Source organism: Peromyscus eremicus, chromosome X, assembly GCF_949786415.1.
Source record: "Peromyscus eremicus chromosome X, PerEre_H2_v1, whole genome shotgun sequence".
Lineage (NCBI taxonomy): Eukaryota > Metazoa > Chordata > Mammalia > Rodentia > Cricetidae > Peromyscus > Peromyscus eremicus.
Window position 1 is genome coordinate 74,261,743 of NC_081439.1, and position 23,762 is coordinate 74,285,504.

The 23,762-nt window shown below is 38.3% G+C and overlaps 2 protein-coding genes and 1 long non-coding RNA gene across 3 annotated transcripts in view; 1 reads left to right on the forward strand and 2 right to left on the reverse strand.

Annotated features, from left to right (window-relative positions):
- Positions 1 to 15,421: 15,421 nt before the first annotated feature.
- LOC131899909 (uncharacterized) lies at positions 15,422 to 17,408 on the reverse strand. The gene is made up of 4 exons (XR_009376143.1): positions 17,289 to 17,408; positions 17,038 to 17,078; positions 16,790 to 16,875; positions 15,422 to 15,724 (listed from the first exon to the last, which is right to left on the reverse strand). It is a non-coding gene; the product is annotated as an uncharacterized LOC131899909 (long non-coding RNA).
- A 111-nt stretch (positions 17,409 to 17,519) lies between these two features.
- Nap1l3 (nucleosome assembly protein 1 like 3) lies at positions 17,520 to 20,273 on the reverse strand. Its single transcript, XM_059250680.1, has one exon. The coding sequence runs from the start codon at positions 20,161 to 20,163 to the stop codon at positions 18,337 to 18,339; it is 1,827 nt and encodes a 608-aa protein (XP_059106663.1). The 5' UTR covers positions 20,164 to 20,273; the 3' UTR covers positions 17,520 to 18,336.
- Positions 20,274 to 21,650: 1,377 nt separating this feature from the next.
- Positions 21,651 to 23,762, forward strand: part of Fam133a (family with sequence similarity 133 member A) — a 38,916-nt gene continuing 36,804 nt past the window's right edge. Inside the window, exon 1 of the mRNA XM_059250426.1 lies at positions 21,651 to 21,702. The gene's annotated coding sequence lies outside the window, so the exon portion shown is untranslated. The remainder of the gene's footprint in view (positions 21,703 to 23,762) is intronic.

Genomic DNA, 23,762 nt, shown 5'->3' on the forward strand with positions numbered 1-23,762 from the left:
CAATGCCTCAACTAGATATTTTATGCCCCAAGTAAAACCTTCAACACCAGGAATGTGTTATGTCTTGTTGAGTTGTTGCTCAAAGGGTTCCCATAGATTTCTTAAGCACCTCAGGCTCCTGACCAAATTATTGGTTACTCTCTATATGCTGATGATACGGCACTATAGTTGAAGATAAAACTTGCTTATGTCTTTGAATATGGAGAAATCCACCTAGTCCCCAGCTAGAAGATTTACCCCTACTGATTAGTGATTATGGTGCTGACAGGTACTTTGCATAGTACCAGAAGAGAAAAGTAATCTTCAATTTCACCCAGATACAAACATTTGTGACCAATAACAGAGACCAGCATGTAAGATATACTGTTATAACAGTGTTTATAAATATTATGGGAGTAGTCATCTGATTTTTGAATGGTCCACTTCATAAGATGGAACCTATACCTGACACTACTAATGTGACAGAGAACCTATAAACAGATAGGCTGTGGACCTAGGGGAAAACTTAGTACTACTATTCTTCTAAATGAACATAGCAATTAAATGACTTATAATGACATATTTCAATACTCAAAGAGCAGAACATCACTCCACACTCATTACAGGAGCCTCTTTTGGAAAGAGATGGTAAATGGCACAAAGACCCACAACTGGGCAATATTTAGAGAGGGTGAGACTTTGGAGCACTCAGTCCTAAATGAGATCTCTTCATCAAACCCCTCCCCTCGAGGCTCAGAGTTCTATGCAGAAGGGGAGGTAGAAATACTGTACAAGCCAGAGGTTGTGGATGATTCCAAAGACAGTGCCATCCAGTCACATTAGGACTGATATACACATGAATTCACAGAGACTCTGGCAGCAAGCCTAAGACTTGCACAGGTTCACTCCAAATGCAGTCTTACCACTGAAAGGGGAAAATGGACACAAAATCCTGTCCCTAACAAAGAAGCTTTTTGTAATTGATACCTGCTAGGAAAGGGAAAATGAGTTTTCTCCAATGGAGTTTCACTGGGGACATCAACCATTCTCCACGGCATATGCTATGTCTAAGAGTAGTTGGCCAACACAAAACGGACTCCATACATTTTTTGTGCCCTTTCATTTTGTTTTGTTGTTTTTGTTTGTTTTATTAGTTTTTCTCTCTTTTAGTTTTAATTTTCTTTTTTCTTGTTTTTTTTGTTGTTTTTCCTGATTTTATCTTTTTGAGAGAGCAAAAAAGAACATGTAGTTGGTTCTGTAGGGAGGTTGGGGAGGATCTAGGAGGAATGGGGAAGGGGAAAAGTGATAAAAGTATTTTGTATGAAAAAAATTTAAATAAAAGTAAACAAAAAATCCCTTTGATAATTATACACAGCATTTTATGTTACCAAGAAAGATGTTAATATTCATACAAAGCAGGTATTTGAAAGATAATATAAGATAATCATCAAGTGAAAAGCTTCCTAAATTCAGTCATAGGCAAGAAGATAGATGACTATCTTAGTTAAGGTTTCTATTGCTATGAGGAGACATCATGACCACAGCAACTCATATAAAGGAAAACATGTAATTGGTGTGGCAGCTTACAGTTTCAGAGGTTCAGTCCATTATCATCATGGCAGGGAGCATGGTGGCATGCAAACAGATATGTTGACGGCTACATCTTGATCAGAAGGCAACAGAAGATGGACTGAGTCACTGAGTGTGGCTTGAGCACATATGAGACCTCAAAGCCTGCCTCCACAGTGATGCACTTCCTCCAACAAGACCAACCTACCTCAACAAGAACATACCTCACATTAGCAGCACTCCCTTTAAGAGCCATTTTTTTTCAATCCACAACATTACACTCCTTGCCCCTCAAAGGCTTGTGGCCATATCATAATGCAAAAATATATTAAATCCACTGTCAAAAGTCCTCATTGTTTATAACAGTCTCAAACATATTTAAAATTCTAAAGCTCAAAGTCTCTTCTGAGATTCATCCAGTCTCTTTAACTGTAATTCCCTATAAAATAAAAATAAAAAACAGATCATATACGTACAACATATAATGGCACTGGATATACATTACTTTTCCAAAACATATGGAAAGGAGCATAGTAAGGAAATACTGGGCAAAAGCAAGACTGAACACCAGCTGGGCAAATTCCAAACTCTACATCTCCATATCTGATGTCAAAATGTTCTTCAGATCCCTAACTCCTTTCAGTTTTGTTGACTCCAACACACTTCTTTCTCTTGAGCTGGTTAAACTCCCTGTTAGCAGCTCTCCAAGGCAGGTATTCCATGGCTCTGGCATCTCCAATGTATTGGGTTCCCCAAGGCAATCCAGGCTTCAATGTTATAGCTTCATGCAATGGTCTCTCTAGGCCTCCATTCAGAGACAGCCCTGACACATGTCTGGCCTCAGCAGCTTTCCTTAGTCACAGAGGCAAATTCCATAGCCCTTTTCTTCTACCTTTAACTCCAGAATCGTGTGGCTGAAGCTTCAAAGTTCTGCTGCTGGCTGGAGCTGGAACATGACCCCCTCAGTTCATTACGTTTTCACCAGCTTTTTGTTTTTCTTTATTGCCTAAGGTTGGCCATCCTTGAACTCACTGGGTAGACCAGGCTGACCTCAAACTCAGAGATCTGCCAGCCTTTGCCTTCATGGTGCTGGTATTAAAGGTGTGCAATACCACACCTGGCTCTAATCATTTCTTTAATTCCTTTTCTTTAATTCCTAATTTAATTCACAAGTTGGAAACTTAGATGGGTGGGATCTTGCCTTGTGGTCATAACTTTATTGCATTTCTTAAACCATTTATCTCCTTGAACAGAAGATTGAGCCCTATTCCACTTCCTGGTGCACCTTTTCTCAATCTGTACACTTTGGGCTTTTAATTTCTCAGCTTGCTCCTATTCATTATAAACTTGAGTAGAGTTATCACTAATAACCACTCAACAGGGTCTACACTAGGCTGTTGTGAGATTTCCTCTGCCAATGGAATTAATCCAAAACTCTTCACTTTAGCCTCCAGCAGACTCTCCAGACAAGGGCAAATAGCAGCCACATTCTTCATCAAAATATCACAAGATAAATCTCTAGGCAACTTACTAAAATTCTTTTCCTCTGAAACCTCTTGAGCTAGCCCCACACCCTATCAGCCCCAGTCCCTATCTCCCATGTTCCTACTAGTATGGCCCATTAAGCAGCACTTAAAGCATTCAACTGTTTTTCTAATCTTTAGTCCAAAGGTCTATTGTGGGATAGTTTTATCACACTCTGACACTCCTTAGACTGCCCAATAAAGTTATACATTGGATCAGGGGTGGGGGTGGTGACTAGCTGATAGGAATTGGCCACAGATAAGCCAGCAATTTGTATATAGAGAAGCCTGGAGACATGGAAGAAGCAGGATGTGCAGTACATGACAGAATGTAGATTAATAGAAATGGATTAATATCAGGCTACAATTCACAGCCCTAGAGAAACTAGGTAACAAGGAAGACCCTAAGAGAAATGCATGGGTCACCTTGGGAAAGAGAAACAGATGAGATCTCCTGGGTAAAATGGGGGCCTGGGGAGTAGATAAAGGGGAGGGGATGGGGGTTGGGAACATGAAGGATCTCAAAGGTTGAGTTGGGGGAGGGACAGATAGGGAGAGCAACGAAAGAGATATCTTGATAGAGGCAGTCATTATGGGGTTAGAAACCTGGTGCCAGGAAAAATCCAAAGAATTCACAAGGATGACCCCAGCTAAAACTCCTAGCAATAGTAGAGATAGTGCCTGAACTAGCCTTCTCTTATAATCAGATTGGTGACTACCCTAATTGTCATCATAGAACCTTCATGCAGTAACTGATGGAAGCAGATGCAGAGACCCGCAGCCAAGCATTGGGCCGATCTCCAAGAGTCCCATTGAAGAGATGGAGGAGGAATTGTTCAAGCCAGGGGGGTTAAGGTCATGAATGGGAAACCCAAACAGACAGCTGACCTGAGCTTGTGGGAGCTCATGAACTCTAGGCCAACAATGAGGGAGCCTACATGGGGTGGACCAGGCCCTCTGCAGGTGGGCGGCACTTGTGTAGCTTGGTTTGTTTGTGGGGCCCCTAGTAGTGGGACCAGGATCTGTCCCTGGTGCATGAGCTGACTTTTTGGAAACTATTCCCTATGGTGGGATGCCTTTCTCAGCCTTGATGCAGAGGGGATGAGCTTAGTGCTGCCTCACCTTGATATATTATGCTTTGCTGACTCCCATGGGATGCCTTACCCTTTGTGAGGAGTGGATGGGGGTAGGAAGGAAGTGGGGGAAGAAAACAGGAGGAAACGGGAGGAGAGGACAGAGGGGAAACTGTGGTTGGTATATAAAATAAATTTAAATAATTTAAAAAGAAATGGGTTAATTTAAGCTATAAGAGCTAGGTAAAAACAAGCCTAAGCCAAAGCCAAGCTTTCATAATTAATAAGTCTCTGTCATTATTTGTGACCTTGAGGCCAAAAGAAAAATCTGTCTACAAAGGTTCATATTCCTTCAAACAAAAGTATGGTCAGTCCTATCACAGCAATACCTCAATCCTGGTACCAACATCTGTCTTAGTTAAGGTTTCTAATGCTGTGAAGGGACACTATGATCATGGTGACTCTTATAAAGGAAAACATTTAATAAAAGTGGTGGTTAGTTTCAAAGGTTTAGTCCGTTATCATCATGGCAGAGAGCATAGAGGCATGCAGGCAGACATGGTGCTGACTACATCTTGATTAGAAGGCAACAGGAAGTGGACTGACTCACTGGGCATGGCTTGAGCATATCTTTTTTTTTTCTTTTTTCTTTTTGGTTTTTCGAGACAGGGTTTCTCTGTGTAGCTTTGCGCCTTTCCTGGAACTCGCTTTGGAGACCAGGCTGGCCTCGAACTCACAGAGATCCGCCTGGCTCTGCCTCCCGAGTGCTGGGATTAAAGGCGTGCGCCACCACCGCCCGGCTGACTTGAGCATATCTTAAAGCCTGCCTCCACAATGACACACTTCCTCCAACAAGGCCATACCTACTCCAACAATGCCACATCTCCCGTTAGTGCCACTCCCTTTGGGGACCTTTTTCTTTCAAAGTACCAAAATGGCCAAAATCAAAAGAAAAAAAAAAACTATTCCATCTTCCTAAGTATATGCTAAACTCCTGTATTAGGAGCATCATGTCATCATCACAAATCCAAAAAGCAACAAGTACTTTAAAAACTGTTCTACTATACCAAACCTTTGGTGAACTCTTGTCTTAGCACTCTAATCTATAGTCAACTAATGTTCAAAGAAATCAATTTATATTTTATTTCCTGCAAATTCTTACTACAAAATACTGTGAATTCTCAGGTCTGCTAATATTATTTACAAGAATTTGACACTATCTTCTGTCTTCCACAAGCACATGTCCTCATTTGCACATAGCCTTACATAGACAAACATTCATAAACAAAAATAAAGGTAAGTACTTTTAAAAAAGAAAGGAAATGTGATATGTGTGTGTGTGTGTATATATATATATATATATTTTTTTTTTGTTTAAGTCACAGAGATGTTAAAACTTGTCACTTGCGACAAAATGGATGTAACTAGAAAACATGTTAATGAGAAGTACCCTATGTTCTCCTTCATTCATGGACATTAGAAAATCCTTGCCTGAAAGTAGAACTGCAATTACTGAAGATTGAGGAAGGGTATGGAAAGCTGAGGAAGAAGAATCATGGTTGGATATGAACAACTCATGGTATGTGTGTCCACCATGGAGATATACTGAACAATCACATGTATGATTAACATCAGCTTAAAACCTACAAATACATAAATATATTAAAAATCAACATCAGAGTGCTTGGTAAATATGTCTTTAAACCCATCCTTTAATGTATAGCATTTGTTTTGTCTGATCTTATAAAGTCATTAAATCAGTACTAATTATGCTTATGGAGATAATAACAAGCTAAACAAACCAAAAACCAACACTTTAAAATATCATTTCAAAGACTGTTTAGAAAACTAACCAATGATTTTCCTCAACAAAATTGTCTAATATGTTACTTACAGACTTTTTACTTACAACAAATTGCAAAAAGTCAGGTTTCCTTTTGCTAAATCTTCATCATCGGTTAAATACAGGCTTTTAAAAATAGGTGTTTTTTTCTCTAGTCATTCAGCACAGTTAAATATAGCAGTTTTTAGAAAAGAATTTCAAACAATTAACTTGCAATATGACACAGTTACTATGCTGTGAAAATCCAACTCTTTCAGTATTTGAAAATATACTAAATATTTTTATGTGCTTTCCTTGCACCCTGAACTCAGCAATAATCAAGATAATAAACAAGAAATTTATTAGTCTTCACACATTTTATTTCTGTATTTCAATTCAAAGCCTGAAGAGACTTATTAAAATGTACACCTAGATATGTATAAGTAATGTATGAGACTCACAGAGTTTTTTTTCTATTGATTTTTTTTCACTTGAAGTAAAAATAGGTTGAGCTAATACTAATTCAGCAAGTCTATAATAGTGATATTTTACTTGAAGTTTTAAATAGCAGTGAAAGTTTTAGGAATATATTATTTTTCTGGCATTTTATTTCTCACTTGGTGTGGTATGAATCTTTTAAATAGGGAACATCTGGTAGGACATTCTTGCCTTATACTTCCTGTATTGTCTTAAATGTCTATATAAAATTAGGTCTTAAAGATGATGGAAGCAGATGCAGAGATCCACAGCTGGGTGCCAGGATGAGATCCAGGAATCCAATCAATGAGAGAAAGGAGGGATTCTGTGGGCAGGGGACATCGAGATCATGATGGGTAAACGTGCAGAGGTGACCAGCCACACTAGTGGAAACCCATGAACTGTGGACTAATAGCTATGGAGCTCCCATAAAACTGTACTAGGCCCTCTGGATACAGGAAAGAGTTGTTTATCTTGAATTGTTTGGGGGCCCCCAGGCAGGGGGATCAGAATCCCTCCCTGGTGCATGGGCAGGCTTTTTGGAGCCCAGTGCCTAGGGTGTGACACCTTGCACTGCCTTGGTGCAGGGGGGAGGGCCTTGGACCTGCCTCAGCTGAGTGTGACAGGCTCTGCTGACTCTCCATGGGAAACCTTGATTTGGAAAATGTGGGGATGGGGTGGGTTGGGGGGAAGGATGGGGGGGCAGGAAAAGGGAAGAGGGGGGAAATCTGTGGTTGGTATGTAAAGTGAATAGAAAATTTCTTAATAAAAAAGGAGAAAATTTAAAAAAGATTAATTTCTTTAAAAAATTTCCTTTTAAAAAATCCATGTCAGAAATTTATCTACCCATTTCTGTCTCCCTTAATAATATCCTGCTTAGAACTAGAAAAGTTTGGGACAAAAGCATTTATCTTTGCAAATTGGTTTCAAATGCTTGTATTACCATTTCGTTGGTGTCTATTACTAAAATATAAACAAAGAAATGAGAGCTGAGGGCTACAAAAAGGTACATTATCATTTCATATTGCTGAAGAGTGTAAAAAGTAGACTTTTAGTCAGACAGCAAATCCTGACCAATTGAAGGAATAAATAAAAATTCAATATGGCTTTGAAAGACTGAAGATAGAGATAACAGACATTAAGAGCTTGGCATGAACATTAGTTACTTTTCTCATTGTTGTGACAAAATCCTTGGCAAAAGCAACTTGAAGAGAGGTTTATTTTTGCTTGTGATCTGAGGGAATAGTTCAATCCTGGCAGGGAATGCACAGGATGAGTTGTGATCTAACTGGTCACATGACACCCAGTGCAAAAAGTATAATGAATGCTGATGCACCCCTTGCTTTCTCCTTTTATCCAGTAAGAAACCCTCCAGTCCATGGCATGCTGCCTCCTATATTCAAATGTCTCCTATTTCAGTTAAAGTTCTCTGGCTCCACTCTCCCACATATACCAGATTTGTCTCACTGTTGATTCTACATTCCATAAAGTTGACAATCAAGGCAGCTACACCAGATTATTAGTTAAGTCCTATTGAGTTGGAAAACAGTGAATATTTACATAAAAGTCCATGAGAATCAGGGGATATTTTTCTCTTGAATTAAAATATTAACTAGTGAGTTAATATCATTTTAAACATATTATTTATGTAATTGGCCCTTTCATACAGAATAGAAGATGAAATATTATAAAAGCAACTTAAGAGTATATTTTAAGTCACTATTCAAGGGTTATGGTGGAGAACTCAAGGCTTTAGAAGCTTGAAATAGCTGGTCACATTATTTCCTCAAAAATAAAAAGAGGGCAATGAATGAATGCATATTATTGCCCAGCTATCTTGACATGTGTTAAGCAGTCCAGGATCTCCTGCCTAGGGCCTGTTTCTGCACATAACTAATAAACATAATAATGATGTATACATATGTCAATTAACATAATCACGACAATCCCCCCAAAGTAGTCCCAGAGGTCTGTCTTCAGGTCATAGTAGATTTTACCAAGTTGACAATTAACATTAGCATTATAATCACATAACCAGTAGTTGGTAAAAGTGGTAGTTGGAAAAAGTGTGAGTCAATACCAAATGTACTACTTGCCAATTTTCCGTAGAGTCCTCCCAAAGTAAGCTTTTCCTCTGATTTCACTGTTGTTTGTTGATAACCATAAAGAGGTGTGAAAAAATATACAAGGTTGGAAAGCCAAGACAAATAATAATTGGTAGTAGATTTCCTCCATTTAATGGAAATAGAAACTTGCCAAGGCATTTCTTGTGCCCCTGCATCTAATGTTTATGAACTACATACCATGTACTACTCAGTGGTACCACTAAGCCATTCAACTTTACAGAATGACTTAGGCATGGGTTACAGGAGGATTCAATAAACCACCAGTTCTAAAAAAGCTGGAATTTGGGGGTATCCTCTAGACAAGCATACCCCTCGAATATAGTCTATTACTTCTCTGCTATTTCTCTTGGTTTTTACCCGGAGTGTGAAGAAGACGATGTTTTCCTACATGGAGTAGTATGAAAGAATGGCTGCATGCTATAATAGTTAAAAGCATGGCCTCTAGATGGATTGCCAAGTTTACAGTCTGGCTTTTATGCTTACCAGTTGTATGAGCATGCACATATTTCTTAAAATCTATATACTGTACTTCCTCATTTGTTAAATAGAAATAATAATAACAATAATAATAATAATAATTTATTTAATAGGACTGTAGAGAGGATTGCCATAGGAATGTTTGTCTTCATACAGAAATCATGATATTAATTTTGTTACTGATGCTATTAAACTTTAAGACTTTAAAAAGGATGACCTTTAAGCTGAGCACAGTGGTGCACATGTGTAATCCCAGTACTAGGGGGGCTAAAGTCAGATGACTAGTGGTTCAAGTCCATTTTAAGGCATTTAGTGACTTAAATGCCATCCAGGGATACATGAGATCCTGTCTCAAAAAAAAAAAAAAAAGACAAAGAAAAAGAAAAAAACAGATGGAGCGAGAGAGGGGTGGGGGTTGGGAGAGAATTTGTAATTATCAGAAAATAAATACAGGAGGAGAGTAGTAGCAGTGAGGATGTTTTTATGGTAATAAAATATTTCTTAATTTTGATAGTAATTACCCAAATCTACATATGTAAAGAATTACATAGAATGACACTGATGCACACATACACACGTCAATTTTATGATTGTAATCACTGTACATTAATATTGGTCCATTGTTAAGTTTCTATAGTTTGTATTGGAATGTAGTAATGTAGGATGCTACCACTGGGGCCTGACAAGTGAAACACAAAAAGGAACTTTCTATTAAACGTCTATGATTGTTTTTAAATTAAAACAAATTAAAATATTAGTGATAAAGGATGCTTTTACCTACAGGTAAAATTGAGCTGATTTACTTAGTTGAATAAAGCCATTGTTCACAAAATCATTATTTTTGCAGCATTATTCAGTGCTGCATAAAACTTTTTCCAAGTTAATACATTTGGAGACTGCTACAAACTTGCCTCTTAGAGACTTCCTTCTAGTTAGTGAAATTTGGGCCAAAATGATGTACAGTTCCAAATCAATGCCTCTTTTCACATCTCAAGCATGGTACAGTTTCACTTAAGCCAAGACCATTCAATTCAGGTCTGTGGCAGCAGAGAACAGCTGTTTGAAGAAACAGTTTCACAACTTGTAAAGGGAGCAGAAGTAAAGAAGAAATCACAGCAGCATGTCATCTTCACTTGTAAGAGACTACAGAGACAAGAGACAAGTAGCTAGAGAGATGAGAGCTGGTTAGTTGAACAGAAATTAACTTAAAGATCAACAAGAAATATCTCTGACTCGCAGCATTTTACTGAACCATGCTGAACTATAGCTCATGATGAAGGCTGAGAATGTAAAGAGCAGCATCAATTGAACAGAGAAATAGCCTTTAGCAGATGTGGAAAGAGACCAGTAAGGGACAAATCTGGACTGAAGCTTCTAACTACAGATGATTTAACATTAAGAAGGAAAATAGTTCAAGCAAAAGGCAGAGAAAAAGGGGAAAATAGCCCAGGAAAAGACTTCTAAAAAATACAAACCACTTAAGATAGACAAATTCTCCTGAAGGACTTAAGACAGACTTGATTAAAATGGCAAGACACACTGGCCCTTGGATGCAAAGACTGGATATGAAGCACCCAATTCTTTGTAAATTAAACTACAAATTCTAACAGACCCCAATCATAATATTAACTATCTTTGTTAGATGAAAGAAGTCAGTCTTGTAAAACCAATGGTGCTGCAGTTTGTGGGGAAAAGTAGGCTGAAATGTCAAAAAAAATTATAAAACAACTGTCATGAGGAAATTATTTCACCTTATTTTATAGTAGTATACTATCACAAAAAATAACTGAAAATGAACAATTAGAAATAGGTCCTACACCATAAAAGGATGAATTAGACAATGACAGAACTCTTTACATTTGCTAGTCAACAGTTAATTAATGTCATTAGACAAAACTTCTTATGATGCAAGTAAAAACTGTAAATGTTCTAGAAAGATAAGCAAATAAAAATATTTTGGTGTGCTAAGATATTTATAATAGAATTGGTAAAATTCAACAATGGGAAAAGATAAATGGGGCAATATCAAAATTAAAACTCTTCTGCAGTGTAGGAGAAAAACCTCCAAGTCTTAGCAACAACTGTGTTGGCTCCTGCCTTTAATCCTAGTATTGGGGAAGCAGGACCAGGTAGATCTCTGCCTTCAAGGCCAGCCTGTCATCATAGAGCCTTCATCCAGTAACTGATAGAAGCAGATGCAGAGACCCACAGCCAAGCACCAGGCTGAGTTCCAGGAGTCCAGTCGAAGAGAGAGAAGAGGGATTCTAATGAGCAAAGGGCATCAAGGGGAAACGCACAGAGACAACTAAACCAAAATAGTGGGAGCTCATGAACTGTGGCTCAATAGCTGTGGAGCCTCCAAGGGACTAGACTAGGCCCTCTGCATAGGTGAGACAGTTATGTAACTTCATCTGCTTAAGGGATCCCTGGCAGTGGGATCAGGACCCATCCTTGGGGCATCAGTGGGCTTTTTTGAGCCCAATGTCTATGGTGGAACACCTTACACAGCCTTGGTGCAGGGGAAGGTGCTTGGACCTGCCTAAACTGAGTGTATTAGGCTCTGCTGACTTCCCATGGGAAGCTGAATCTAAGTGTTATTGCAAGGAAAATATGCCTAATCATTTGGTTACATTATTAAAGAGAAACTGAAATAAAAAGATTTACACTTTTCCTAAACCACTGTGGGGAATAATTCATTATGATTAATTTTTTTCTGTATAAATCTAAGTACATGCAAAAATACATTATATACAATAATTTATATTATTTTGTTTCTAAAAGTTTTCCACTGTTTATTTTTAATTTATGATTATTATTATCATTATTTTTGGAGAGGGTGTCTCATGCAGTTCAGGCTGGCCAGGAACTCACTATGTAGTCCAGAATAACCTTGAATTCTTGATCCCCCTTCCTCATCCTCTTAAGTACTGGGATTATAGATAGATCTATTATGGTATGCATTAAGTCCATATTTTACTACTTTATTCAAGTGACAAATATTTGTAGTGTGTGGATTATACTTATTAGTGATTAGCTCCTAATCACCCATAATGAATCCGTGTCCCATTAAGGAAAGAAAGAAAAGCACTCCCCCTTGAACTCCTTTACCCAGGAGAGACTCCAGATTTGAATTCTCTACTTCACACTTCCCGTGTTTTCCATCCTGTCTGCATGACTGTGAATCTCTGTCCCCTTGAAGGCTGTCTTATGGATCTGTTTGTCCCTGTCTGTCCTTACATATGTCTGTCATGTGACTATGTGTGTATCTGTGTGAGTGGTGTTTGTCTCTAACAAAGAACTTCACTTTATCTTCATTTAAAAGCAGAAATCAACCTATAGGAAAGGAATGAGATACATTACAGAAATTTTTAACAGTTTTACAAGGAACTCTCACTGGCTCAAACTGATCGTAATTGACTCAGATAATAAATGTCATTGTTTAGCAACTGATATCCAGAAAAGTTCCTTTCAAACTTTATGGTAGACTTTAGGAAGTTATTTTCAACTTCTGTGTTTACTGTCTTCAGCAAATGAAATACATGCACTGCTCTGGGTTGGGGCATGTTAGAATGTAATTTAGATTGCAGCTTTGTATTAGCTTAGGCTGTAAAAGCTGATTACATAGGAAATCCAAGGTTAATTGTTATGTAGTTCTTTTTTTAATACATTTTTTATTAAGAGATTTTCTATTCATTTTACATACCAACCACAGATTCCCCTGTCCTCCCTCCTCCCGCCCCCCAGCCTTCCCCCCAACCCACCCCCTATTCCCACCTCCTCTAAGGCAAGGTCTCCCATGGGGAGTCAGGAGAACCTGGTACATTGAACTGAGGAAGGTCCAAGCCCCTCCTTCCTGCACAAAGGCTGCACAAAGTGTCCCACCATAGGCACTAGGTTCCAAAATGCCAGCTCATGCACTAGGGATAGGTTCTGATCCCACGGCCTGGGGGCCCCCTATACAGTTCAAGCTAAATAACTGTCTCAACTATCCAGAGGGCCCAGTCTAGCACCATGGGGGCTCCTCAGCTATTGGTCCACAATTCATGCCTTTCCACTAGTTTAAGACGTAGTTCTCTTAAAACCTAGTTAAAGAGAGTACAGAATAGGCTAGAAGTCTTAAGTGACCTCAAGGTGTATTAACTCTGGCTGTGAGTTTCAGCAAAAGTACATTAAGAACTAAAGAGATCCTCATGTTCTCAGAGGGGAGGGGCTTAGTCCTGCCTCAACTGAATGTACCAGGCATTGCTGACTCCCCATGGGTGGCCTTTCTCTTTTGGAGGAGGGGATGGGGAGTGGGTTTGGGGTTGGCCTGCAGGGAAGTTAGATGAGGGATGAGAGGGTGATCTGTGATTGGTATGTAAATTGAATGTTAAAAAATTAAATAAAAAAAATAAAAGTTAAAAAAAAACCCTGAGATATTTTCAAAATATTGCATCTCCCCAATAAAGTACCGTTGTATAATAATGCCTTTATAGCAAAATAATGTAGGTAAACCGGATGCAAGCTGGTTAAATTCTTCCTATTTTTGAGCTAGAGCCAAAACCCACACCAAAGCAAACCAAAACCCCTCCAATGGCTCTCTAAGTATATTTGTCCACAAGGAAATGTCACCTTCATGGAGAGTTCTGAGAATTTTCTGCTTTCCTCTTACAGTTTTATGACACTGTAATAACTAAATTATATAGTAATGACTGAAGATGCTTCAGGAAATTTGCTGCAGCTGTTTCTCATAAGTCCTATATGTTTTAATACATAGCATTTCATTTTTGCTATTTTAAAATACAATCTTCAAAGAGAAAAAACACAAACCCTTTAAATATTGTGTGATTTTGTTGAAGCTGTACTGCAAGAAATGGCAATCTGCTTTTGCCAATTTCTATCATGCACTACTGTCAGATGTTGAAAATCCTTTTGAGATACTGAAAACTCCCCATGGAGCTCATAAACATTTCAGTGAGGATCTCAGCTAGTCTTTCACTTTGTTCTCATCCTAGAGCTGCATTCTCTCTTCTCTGAATTAGAAAAGCATGCAGAATAAAGCCCAGCTCACAAAAAGTCACAATTTAACATTCTTTTCTCTTTTTCCATGAATTCTAATTTCAAGCACTGTAAAATTTCAAGAGAAGAAACATGGAAATTCACTATATGTTGAACATCCCGTTTAAAATGTGATTATCATGGTTTTTAGAAAGGTATTCTTTATTTCCCTCTGGTCTCCTGATACTATTACAATTCACAATTTCTGAATATTCTGAAGATTAAATCTCAGTGTAACATTAGCTTAGATCTGCTACACATTTCTTTTGAAATATACAAGTCCAGATGTAACATAAATGTATAGTTGAACAATTTTCCTCTTAATTTTGTTTTCAATTTTTGCCACTTGTTTCTCAACTTTACTATTCCTCTTAAAATCTAAATCCCTATCACTTTCAGGATATTCAGCTTTTTATCTGTTATAACAGTAAACCTCACATAGTGCTCACTATTTATAACTTAATTATATTCGATAATTAATCATATGTATCGTGTTTGCCTGTATGTATATATGTGCACTTCATGCATGCCTGCTTCCCAAGGCCAGAAGAAAGCACAAATCCACTGGAACTGGACTTAAAAAGGGTTGTGAACAGGCATATGGCTGCTGGGAACAGGTGCTCTGAAATAGAGGCAATTGTTCTTAACCACTGAGTCACATCTCTAGCCCCTATTTTTTTAAAAAAATAGGTTTTCAAGTAGCCCAGGCTAGTCTCCAGGAACTTGCTCTGTGGCCAAGTATAACTTAGGATTCCTGACCTTCCTGCCTCTAACTTCTAAGTGCTCTTCTATGACTTCTTTAGCAAGCTTTGCTGCTGTTGCGACTGCTGCTGTTGCGACTGCTGCTGACAGTCTCTTGTCACCTCAACCTGGCCTGTTAAAGAAAATAGCAAATGTTTAGATTGACCAGGGTGGATCAACTCTGGACAGGAATAAACTCATCATGGAGCAGACGGTATTAACTGTTAAGGAAGAGCGAAAGGATGAAGTGGCAGAGGTCATTTTCTTGCTCAGGTTGGCAGCATTGAGGTTGGCAGTTGGCTTCAGCTTTGAATAACAACAAAAAAGAATATAAGAAAGGTATGGAAGACCCTGCTAAGCATCTTTCATGGTGCCACTAGCTTCATTCTCAGGAGATTTCTTTTTACAACATCCATTGGCTTATGAGTTTCAATAGATAAACATGCATGCCAATGAATTGTGTAGGCTAATAAGTTTCCCTGCTCTTTTTTTTTTTTTTTTTTTTGTTTTGTTTTGTTTTGTTTTTCGAGACAGGGTTTCTCTGTGTAGCTTTGCGCCTTTCCTGGAACTCACTTGGTAGCCCAGGCTGGCCTCGAACTCACAGAGATCTGCCTGGCTCTGCCTCCCAAGTGCTGGGATTAAAGGCGTGCGCCACCACCGCCCGGCCTCCCTGCTCTTCTTAATCTTCCCCAGGAGTTGATGCATTCTGCACAGACTGCTTGTGTTTCAGGAATCTTAATGTTACCATTACATACCTTCTTTTGTAATTCCATCCCTTTCTCCATTCTCAATAGTTAAAAGTTAAACAAATAGCAGGAAACTCCATTTAGCTTCTCTTATACCTATCCATTGCAATTTACCTTTGGTCTTGAGTTAACGACTGGGAGAATGAAACAGCATCTGTAAGGAAGTCATATTTTAATATAATGTTTCTGTGTGTTTATTTTTTCATTATGAAAAACACAGAGAAAAGCTGCTAAATTTTTAAGAGTTCTAAGAAGGATGTTCATTCATGGTAGAACTTTTAAAGGTTCTAAGTGTTGCCTAGCAGCTACAAAATATATCCACTTTGGCAACCTATGCAGCCACAGAACAAAGCATATTATATTTATTAGTCTTCATTTTGGCTCTGCCATACAAGTGAATCTACCTAATAAATTCTTTTTTAAAAATAATTTTTATGTTCTCTGAATGTTCCATATATTTACATATGTTTTAACCATAGCCTTCCACCACTACCACCCTCCAATTCCCCCCAAATCTCTCCTCCCCATCTCCCTCCCATCTTTATATATCTTTGATATTTATAACCCTGAGTCCTGTTAGTGTTGTCCATATGCACATGCTACCTGGTCATGCCGACAAACGGCATTATAAATATTTGCTTATCCTCATAGATTTTTACACTGCTTTCAACTCTGGTCAGAGACGCTCCTTTCTGCATTGGATAACAGTTAATTTAGAGACCCATAACTGGTCTAAGTGCTGATTATAAATAACTGAGTGCTCATCTGAAGATAGATCACCTATGTTCTAAGGACTCTTGATGAGTGCAAAAATCTCAATTAAAGGGGGCATTCTTGGCTGCCTAACAGTACTGTAAAAATAAACAATTTGTTTCTCAACATTTATATCATAACCTAAAGATCCAAGTATACTTGACTAGTTATGTATATATGTCATGGGTTATACATATTTTTCTTTTTACATAAATGGGATAGAAAACTGTTATTAAGCAAGAATGAAAGACACTGAACTATATAATATGCCTTGTTCTGTGGCTGCATAGGTTGCCAAAGTGGATATATTTTTGTAGCTGCTAGGCAACATTTATAGCAGAACCTTTAAAACTTTTACCTGGCATCCAACATCCTTCTTAGAACTCTTACTAAAGTTTAGCAGCTTTTCTCTGTTTTTGATAACGAAAAGGTAAATACACATGGAGGGATCTGGGATGATTATTACCAAACTTTATGCTCAAAGACCCAGAAATCTTGTAATCCTGTCTTCTTCCTGTCACAGTCATTTCATATCATCTTGATGGAAAACATCTGTATGGAGAAATAGTAATGTGAAATAAGGTACTTTATTACTTCTAGTGCTTATTATGTCTTTATAGTCGTAATACCCAGTTCAGAGCACATTAGTAAAACTGAATTTAAGGAGCCTAGTCCTCTGGCTAGACTCAACCCCAAATTTTAGGATGTGATTACCTTGGGACCAGCTGTGATGTACAGATGAAAAATGATGTCACCTATAAAAAAAACAAAAGTCATGATATTGTGACCTCCTGCAGATCAAAGGACAGGGTAGGCCCTGGGCATTTGAAACCAGCAGCTCACATCTTTCTGAGTAAGATACTCTCCTCCTCCCCTCCCAACTCTTCCCTCCCCTACTTCATTCCCTTCCCCTTCCCTATACACAGATTTCTCCCTCTTCTTCCTCCCATTTACTTCTTTCTCACCCTTTATCTACTTCCACTTTCCTCTTCTACCTCCCATGATCTCCTCCTTCTCCTGTCCCATTCCTCTCCAATATCTCCATTGGTATCCTCCAGTTGAAGAATTATGATCTAGGAAATACATCAGATTGTTAATAGTCATATTTATTGAACAGTCATAAACTCATTAATCTATTCTTTTTATGATAAACACATTTTTATAATTAAGAGAAAATGGCACATTTTTATAGCATGGCAGTTTATTTGACATTTATTTATTTTAGGGTGCAATAAAAGAACATGAAAAAGTATCAAATAATGTATTAATTTTCAACGAAAGGCAAAGCAGAACACATTACAAATAAAATAGTTTCTTTAGTTTTCAATTACACAATATACAATGATGCAACTTTTGAAAATACTATATCATATTTAACACCTTAGTGGTAAATAATACTTTTGTTTATAGACCAATACATCACAAACAAACCCACAAAACTCTAATGTGGCACTGACAGATATTTTTAAATATATTCTCATCTTTTTTTCTCGAGCAACTACATTTCACAACAGAATGTTTTAGTTAGTATTATTACTACATTTCTATGGCAAAGTAATGAAGGCACGACTAGTGCAAGCAGATTTAAGTCCTTAAACTTCTGGGCTGAAAAAAGAAAGAGAAAACACTTATACATTGGCATTTAAAGTTTTGCTTTTTCAGGCAAAGATTTGTCTAACAAGTCTGACAATTTGCACAGGTACAATCTACTAGGAACATGACAAAAGGACTTCACAAAACCAACACTGTAGCACCAAAAGAAACCATGCTTTGGAAAATTAACAGTTTACATATTTTGAAGAATATTACAATACAACAGGCAAGGTAGAATAAACAGATGCTTAAGACACTTTTTTAGGACATTACCAGGAAAAATGAAAACACCAGACTATAAGGAGTAATAGTGTTCAGGTAATAGGGCAAGTTTTATCTTTTACAAGGTTAGGTGAATCTGTTTCACTTCTGCTTGCTTGACTTTTTAACATTCTTGAAAAATCTTTTAGCTTGCCTTTTTCACTTGTAGTACTTCCTGTTTCCATAATCCCTGACATCATGGTAGTAGGGATCATTGATTTCTCCTGTGAAGTAATAGATTGATTTCAAGACAACATTATCATGCAAGATTTGACCAATTTCAAAGTCCTCATCAAGGATAGCATCTTCTTTTGGTTCCAGCTTCCCAATCAAAGGAATCTCAGGAGGACTAAAGAAATTGAAGAAGGATGCATTAGGAACCACTCTTGGCTGGACTTCCATTTCTCCAGTAGCAGCTGGGCGACTCCGGGTGGTTGTCACTGTAACATCTTTTCCTCGTCTCCAGTCTATTTTGCAGCCTTTGCACTCTTCAATTTCCCATCCCCAAGCAAAGAAAGGGTCATAGTGATCGGGTTTTGACCTTATTATGTATGTCTTCATCAGGAGCTCATTTCTGAAGTATGGGTTAGGCAGGAAATGAAATTCAAAAGTGTAACTTACAGGCTGGCCAGGATTTGAGAACTTCAGGCTAACATCTGACAAGAACTTCAAAATGGGCTCATCACACTTCTGAATCATAGGCCCAAGCTTATCAACATTCTTTAAAACAGTCAGCCAATAGTCAGGAATACCTTTAGGATCTTCTCTCTTAGGTTTTCCCTTTCGAGCTCTTTTAACTTTCCCTCCTTCAGGCCTTGTCTCAGGAACCCTTTTTTGAGCCTCTCTTACTGGAGCCCTTGCTTTAGATTCTTCTGTGGGCTGATCCTTATTTTCTGCATTTGCCTGGGGAACGTCTTTGGGGTCTTCTTTTTCTTCAGGAGTTATCTCTATACAATCTGTAGAGTCTGCCTTTTCATCAACCTTTACCTCAGGAATTTCTTCAGAGGCTTCCTTTTCTTCAATCTTCATCTCAGGAATTTCTTCAGAGGCTTCCTTTTCTTCCATCTTTACCTCAGGAATTTCTTCAGAGGCTTCCTTTTCTTCCATCTTTACCTCAGGAATTTCTTCAGAGGCTTCCTTTTCTTCCATCTTTACCTCACGAATTTCTTCAGAGGCTTCCTTTTCTTCCATCTTTACCTCACGAATTTCTTCAGAGGCCTCCTTTGCTTCAACTTTTTCTTCAGGAACTTCTTTTGGAATTTCTTCTTCTTCAGTTTTCACCTCAGGAATTTCTTTAGGAGCTTTGTCTTCTTCAACTTTTGCCTCAGGTACTTCTTTTGGAACATCCTTTTCTTCTTCCTTTACTCCAGCTTCTTCTTTACAGCTTTCTTCTTCTTCCTCACCCTCTAAGGGAGGCATTTCATCAGGTGTGTCATCCTGCATTTCCTCATCACCGCTCAACTCTTCTTCTGAATTCCACTCACATTCTTCTTCTGTAGGCTCATATTCTGCATTTATGATCTGAAAACGCTTATCATATAGAGGCTTATTGAGCTCAGCATATTTCCTTTCAAGATCATGAATTGCCCTTAAGAACAAGGTGTCTACCTTGTTACACTCATCCTGAATATTTCGGAGTGCCTGCACCCGATTTCTCACTGCCTGGGGCAGGTTATCCAGGAAATGTTTCCCGGAGGGAGGCCGCTGGGCCCTTCTGGGAGGCTGAGGTACCCTCTTCTTTCGGTACACTTGACTGCCACGGCTGCTGCTCCCACTGCTACTGCTGCCGCTGCTGCTACTGCTGCTGCTGCTGCTGCTACTGCTGCTGCTGCTGCCGCTGCTGCTGCTGCTGCTGCAACTAGAGGTACTGCTAGAGCTATTGCTGTCAGATTCTTCCCCAGAATCACTAGCTGAGCTAGCCATCGCCTCTTCAGCAACCCCCTGGGCGGCAGGTTCTGTGACCATTTTACGATCCGCTTCTGCCATGCTGCTAGCCCCGTACACCTCTTTAAAGTGGTGACAACAGAGATCGCTCACCCAGAGATGGGGCAGGAAATGACTCACGGATGCTCTGGAGGCGACTGCGAAGGCCCGGGCTGGTGCGGCGGCGGCGGCGGCGGTGGCGGTGGTGGAGGTGGAGGTGGCTGCGGCAGGCGACCCACAGCAGCAAGGACTGCAGCGGCTGCGGCGGTGGTGCGGCTGGGGCGGGGCCACGGCAGCGGCGCGCAGGAAGCCGCGGTAGCGGAAGCCGGCCGGGAGCCTTGGCGACAAGGCCTGTTTAGGCCGCAACAGACAGAGGCCGAGACGTGCCGCAGTCGAATGGCGCAGTACCGAATACAGAATGGTCTTCTGGGTTAGGATGGCGAGCCCCTCCCCTTGCTGATACCCCTCCCGTTAATTTCGTTCCCAGGATGCTGTTAGTTCGCTCCTCATTTGTTGGACAGCCTTGATTGACAAGCGTTACAGCCAATAAGTGGCCGAAGGCAGCTGCTCTTCCTCCCGGCTCCTCCCACCTTCCCAGATGAGCTTTGGTGGCTGAGGCACAAACCCCCGAAAGTCGGGTCCCTCCCCCCTCCCCAAATTCTCTCCCTATGTGGTTTTTAATTCAAAGGGAGAGAGAGGGGGGTGGGGGCAAAGCGTAGATATGAGGCTAAAAACGCCAGCTATAGTTCCTAGCAAGGGAAGAGAAGGCTCCCTTTAGCTCAACTGCCCCTTCTGAATTCCCATTTGGTTGATCAGGGCTTCCGCACCGTAAACTGTTAATGGAAAGAAAAAAAAAAAAAAGTGAAAACGCTCTAAGTGGCGTCATTGGATAGTGTGACTGTGGATGACTGACGTGGGGAAAACACGCAAACAAACATGATTTTCTCTAAATATTCCATGAGCATGTGTTTTCACACTGGAAAAGGGGGAGTCGTTTATTGGCAGAGGGGGGAGGGGCTAGACAGCAGGCATATTGCATTCCACGTAGCAGATTTAATAAGTGCTGTCTGTGATGTTTGGCAAGCCTGGTTTATATCCATCTACAAGGTTTGCGAACCCATGTTGCCGTGAGTCAGTTACACCATTTTTTTAAATCGTATTTCTGTTTTAAAGATGGCATAAAATGTACTCTAATCTTATTGCTAAATTGCCAAGCAGTCCTTTTCAATGCTTGTAGCAAAATTTTAGATAAAACAAAGGGGTATTTAAACGTAAGGTAATATTTTTTTAAAAGCGGAGGATTTGTTTCAGACTTTTGTGCAGCAGGTTTCAATTCCATGAACAGCAGGATGGGAGGGGGGATTTGTTCTAACGCAAGTGCATCATCTGTAAGTGCATCATCTGTAAGTGTTTAAGGTGTCATCTGCTACCAATTTCCTTCTAATTTTGAATTGTATCCGTATTAAAGAATGATTTACAAGTCCAGTAATATGTAAACAAACTTTTGCTAAATGAAGTTTAAAAACAGATATTTGCTATTTTTATTTACAGGATTCAGTTCTGCTACAACCAAAAAGACCAGTGTTTACTTTTCATTGAAAGGTAAGGACATATTAGCCCCTTTTTTATGAATGACCAGAATTGTCCATCTGTACTTAATAAAAATTCACAGGCTATAATCTGTTAAAGATTTGATTGGAAGATATCTTGATATTTCCAGACAAGCAAAAAAAATCCACAGAGGTGGCTTGGCATGCAAATGAGAAAATAACCTACTTAGCCACATTCACTCTCTAAACTTGGTCATAGACTATAAGTGCTATGTTAAAATATAAAATATACTCCATTATTAATTTCAAATTAAGAAATGTATTAAAATGAGACTAGCCTTTGTGTAGTACTTTTCATTATAGAGTTTGTGCTTTTCATTTAGTAACATTTTTTTTTTTTTTTGGTTTTTCGAGACAGGGTTTCTCTGTGTAGCTTAGTAACATTTTTAAGTTAAGAAATGCATTTAGTTTGAAAATAAGTTTGTATTTATCTGTAACTGTCAAATTATATGCACATTTTAAAGATTAAAATTCAGTATAGAAGATTCTGATGATAGTCAACATTTAATTTTAACAAGCAAATGATAACCATTATTAACATTTTATGCATTTCCTTCTAGAAGTTTCCTTATGCTTGGTTACACCTGCATCTTTATGTATACTGTTTTGTCTGTGTGACATCATATGATGGTTTGTAATTGGCTGATTTATGGCTATGGTTTCATAGGAAATAATCAATTCCTAATTTTTAAATAGATCTATATTCCATTATAATAATTGCCTTGACATATCTAACCTGAGTCCTGTTGTGGGGAAGATATATATCCTGAATAACTATAGCATGCATTAGTATGCACTTCAGAACATTAACACAGGATATATGGCTGGAAATTGGAGTATGAACTAAGTCTTAGGGTTATTTTGTAATTTTGTGCCTATCACAAATGTCCATGAAGGTTCTTATAATTTAAAGTACATAAGAGTCATCCATTCCAACATTCAACCAATAATGCCTGTGTCTTTCGTGTGACAGGCACACTAGTAATGGATGACAATATAATGCTAAATAGAACGTGTTTACCTTTCACTTCTTTTGTAACTTTAATGTAAACATACACTGTGTCAACAATAATTCAAATCAGAGGTCTTGCATGATAAAAATTGTACTACCACTTATCTGTACTTATAATAATAGACATATTTTAAATAAAGATACTTATATTTTATATTTTTTTAATGGTGTAATTTACATGTTAACTATTTTTGAGTCAGTTATGAGTTAAGATCTAGATTTGTTTGTTTATTTTTCTGAGGTGGGTCTGGAATACACGAATCACACATGTTAGGGTGCTTTATCACTGAAATATACCTATAACCATAGGTATTTTAAATTTTTATTTTTGTAGCTACCTGTTTCTTTGTGAAATATTTATTTAGTAATCTCTCCTTCTGTACATATTGGATCCCCTTATTTACCATGTAAGTTGAATTGATTAGATCTATTTCTACATTCTCTTTTTTGATTAATTGGACACAAATTTTCAGCAAATAATGGAATGGGGCAGATCTTTGTTGTTGTTTTTAGAGACAGTCACACTGTGAGTCCCAGGTGGCCTCAAAACTTTCTGTGTATTGCAGATCTGCTTCAACAGTAAGGGACTTTTCAGGTCAATTCATATTTTTTGAAATTACATGAACTGATTGAAATGGGTATATTAAATACAAATAATAAATCAAATGTAACTCAAGATATTGCAAGAGACTATTACTATTCTCAGTTTAACTAATATTTCCTAAATATTTTCTCAATGCTATAAACATCCATTTCATAGATTATAAGTAAGATTCAATATCTTTTCATAGTTTTATTTTCTATTCAGCAATTATTTGTTATCTTCTTATCACTAACTGAATGAAAATAGAATTAATCAGTGTTGAAATCCAAAAAGTAAAGTGACTTGGGCCTTGAATTAAGGCAACCATGAATATTTTAGAAAATATCACTGCTCTAATATACCATATAATACTCTATTATAGGATTAAATTTAAAGTTATCTCTTTAGAAGTTTTTTATAATTTTAAATTATAAATTCATATTCACAAACTTATATT

Coding starts and splice junctions, on each gene's coding strand:
- Nap1l3 (XM_059250680.1), bottom strand. CDS start 20,163: ATGGCAGAAGCGGATCGTAAAATGGTCACAGAACCTGCCGCCCAGGGG.